The 2,961-nt window shown below is 33.7% G+C and overlaps 1 protein-coding gene across 1 annotated transcript; it reads right to left on the bottom strand.

Annotated features, from left to right (window-relative positions):
- Positions 1-1,240: 1,240 nt before the first annotated feature.
- On the bottom strand, positions 1,241-2,272 carry LOC132737427 (uncharacterized). The gene has a single exon (XM_060724711.1). It carries the CDS (start codon positions 2,270-2,272, stop codon positions 1,241-1,243), a length of 1,032 nt encoding a protein of 343 aa, XP_060580694.1.
- Between the last annotated feature and the right edge of the window lie 689 nt (positions 2,273-2,961).

Here is a 2,961-nt window from a genome sequence, read left to right as displayed (position 1 = left end):
AAGAAATTTTAACAAGGCCTTATGACACCCCCATACTCTCTGGAAAAGAGGAGATCCTTCGAGAGCAATGAAAACAAATTTAAACTAAAACCCGTCTTGGGACAGCAGGCTGCACTTTTCTCGGTGCTGGACAGTTAAATAAAAGCAACATAGAAATTAATTAGTGTACTCAACATTTAACATACTGGAATCAATAAGTGTGAAGATCCAGAATTACATTACTACATTTTAAAAGTGAACAGTAACAAAAAGTTAAATCAAGAAGTTCTCAAATGAATTATTCAGTAATAATCCATGCAAGAATATTAGATTTTGGACAACAAATGTCATCTAGAAAAAATGGTATTGCTGGAAGTTAAATAGGCACAACTCCAGTGGTTGAGCAAGTGTTTTGCCAGTGATGACACGAAGGTGAGTAAGACAAAAGTACTTTCCATTAAATAATCAAGCTAAATATGTATCGTAACATTAGGAAGAAACAATTCTTTCATTGCTTGGATTGGTTGTGATTCTTATTAACTTGAAAAAATTATCACCTTATCATTCTACAACAGCTAAAGTCTTCAATCATTCCATTGCTTTTCATATCCGAAATCTGTTTTGATAGCAGCAGGTGGGCTAAATATGTACCTCGGGTGAAAATTGATTACACGCAACCCCTTTGAAGACTTAACCCTAGAAATCGCAACCCCTAGCTGACCTGTCTTAAATATATCATTGCAGTCCACTTCAAGCCTGAAAAATATGTATTTTGTATGTAATAAATAGAAAACCATGCTCTTAGTTATATTAATTTCACTATTTTACTTTACATGAGGAAGATGCAATATTTCCATTGTCTATTTCAAATGACTTATTATTGTTCTTTATTACTAATAAAAATTTAAATATTAAGTTCAATTATATAAGATAGTAACAGTTACTAATGTATACAGACAGCACTGTTTGGAGGTAAAATACATTTAGGAAAATACTTTTATGAACTACATGTATATTTACCAAGGCAATGTCATCCCCTGTGCTTTATGAATTGTTAATGCAAATGCTGGTTTTACAGGAAACTGCATTCTGCTTGCAATATCTGAATTTGTCCTTGGATCAAACACTGTTCAATGAAAATAAAAATAACAACATTTTTTACTTTTTTGAAAAAAACATGTATGTGCACAAACCAATTCAGACAATTACTAATTACTTTAGACTAGCATGTATGTGTTTTAAACATAATGTTATTACTGATTTAAATATTAAAACAGAAAAGGCTCTGACATGACATATTAGTTTTACCTGTGAATGACTCTTTATGCAATGTTTGTGTCTTTTGTAAACTGGGAAAGTACACTGCCAGTTTTGTCTCAGTAGCATACTTCAATATTCCTCTCAACCCATTCACAAGTGTGTCACTTAAATTTCGCAGCAAAATCACTGGGCATTCAAGCTTCAACCATAATGTTTTAGGCACTGTCAAAGATTTCAGTTCTGCTGCATTCCCATTGTCTGTTGCTTTGAATTCAAACAGGTCTCCAGGAGGATTCAGTAAACACTGATGATTGTACGTATCCACTAATAAATTGGTTGAAAATAATTTAAGGCTGTCACAATTACCCGGTAAAGATTTATTGACACTGTTCATAAATTCTATGACACATTCAGTTAAATTGCCTTGATATATATCAGATATAACTTTAACAAAAAGTTCCTCATCCTGTCGCACATTTTGAGTTAATGTTACTGTATGAGAGAAACAAGTTTGAAAGAACTCACTTAAGAAACAATATGTGCCATCGTCATTGTACCTTTTGTTCGGTACAGGTGGGAGCTGAAAAAAGTCACCACTGAATATAATTTGAATACCTCCAAATATTTTACATGGATTTTTAATTTCACAGACCTTTTTTATGGACTCGAATGTACGTTTACTTATCATAGAACATTCATCTACTATTAATACATCTGTTGTCATAATTGCATCTATAATCTTGTCACACTTGGCATTGTTTTTCAATACTGACACAATTTCATTCGGATCATGCCTTCCATCATCTATCCCAGTGAATTTGTGTATTGTCATTGGTTTTAAATGGGTGGGGTACACTGCACATGCTATGCCCGTGCTGCGTGTCAGTTTCACTTGTTTACCTTTTTCATTCAATTCCTTACAAATTTCAGTAATAAGATGGCTTTTACCCGTCCCAGCCGATCCTAATAAAAGAAGGTTGTGTCCAGCACTTGCAATGCTTAAAGCATCCCTTTGTTTTTGGTTTAAAGTCATTTTCATTTACGTTTTCGTAAACCAGCACTGTACATTTGTTTACATTTACATTTATCTGATACTTATACCATTTTTCTATTGCAGCTTCGTAGAAACCTACCTTGCAGGACAGGGAACCAGAAATCAACCAATGAAATTATCCGTTGCAAATCGGTCATGTGATAACCACTGGATGCGGATTACCCTCGGATTACAACTTTCATTTTTACGTACAAGAAATTAGTTGTTTTCAGCTGTTATAAAACATTTTGAAAATCAATATTTAGCGGTAAGTTGTTTCTTTGAATGTGTTTTATCGATTTATTGCGGGATGATACACTGTCGTTGTTTGGAATTGCGTTTTTACACGTAGAAAATTGAGTCGGGACTGGTTACACGGTCGTGTCCGACCTAGCAAAAATACGATTTTCCATCTGAAATATCGGTTTGTTGTTCAAAAACGGTTTAAGTGGGGACAATAATGTTATTGTCAACGTCTAGTGATGTCATTTACCTGCAATTTGATATATAGCTTTATATGATTTACGTAAAAATGACTTTGTAATTTTGACTTGTACTGGACTAGTGACAATCGGCCGATTTGGCGAGTTCAACCCCTTGTCTATATATTATATATAAGGTATATATTTTTTTTAGAAATTACTTTTTTACACTATCCCAACACTGTGCTGGGGTCCCTGTGATCTAGA

The sequence above is a fragment of the Ruditapes philippinarum genome, unplaced genomic scaffold (assembly GCF_026571515.1).
Source record: "Ruditapes philippinarum isolate M1 unplaced genomic scaffold, ASM2657151v2 ctg657_1_1_1_1, whole genome shotgun sequence".
Taxonomy (NCBI): Eukaryota; Metazoa; Mollusca; class Bivalvia; order Venerida; family Veneridae; genus Ruditapes; species Ruditapes philippinarum.
This window is presented reverse-complemented; position numbering and strand designations above follow the sequence as displayed.

What these genes read in the sequence shown, in the direction of transcription:
- LOC132737427 (XM_060724711.1), bottom strand. Translation starts at nt 2,272, where the DNA reads ATGACTTTAAACCAAAAACAAAGGGATGCTTTAAGCATTGCAAGTGCT.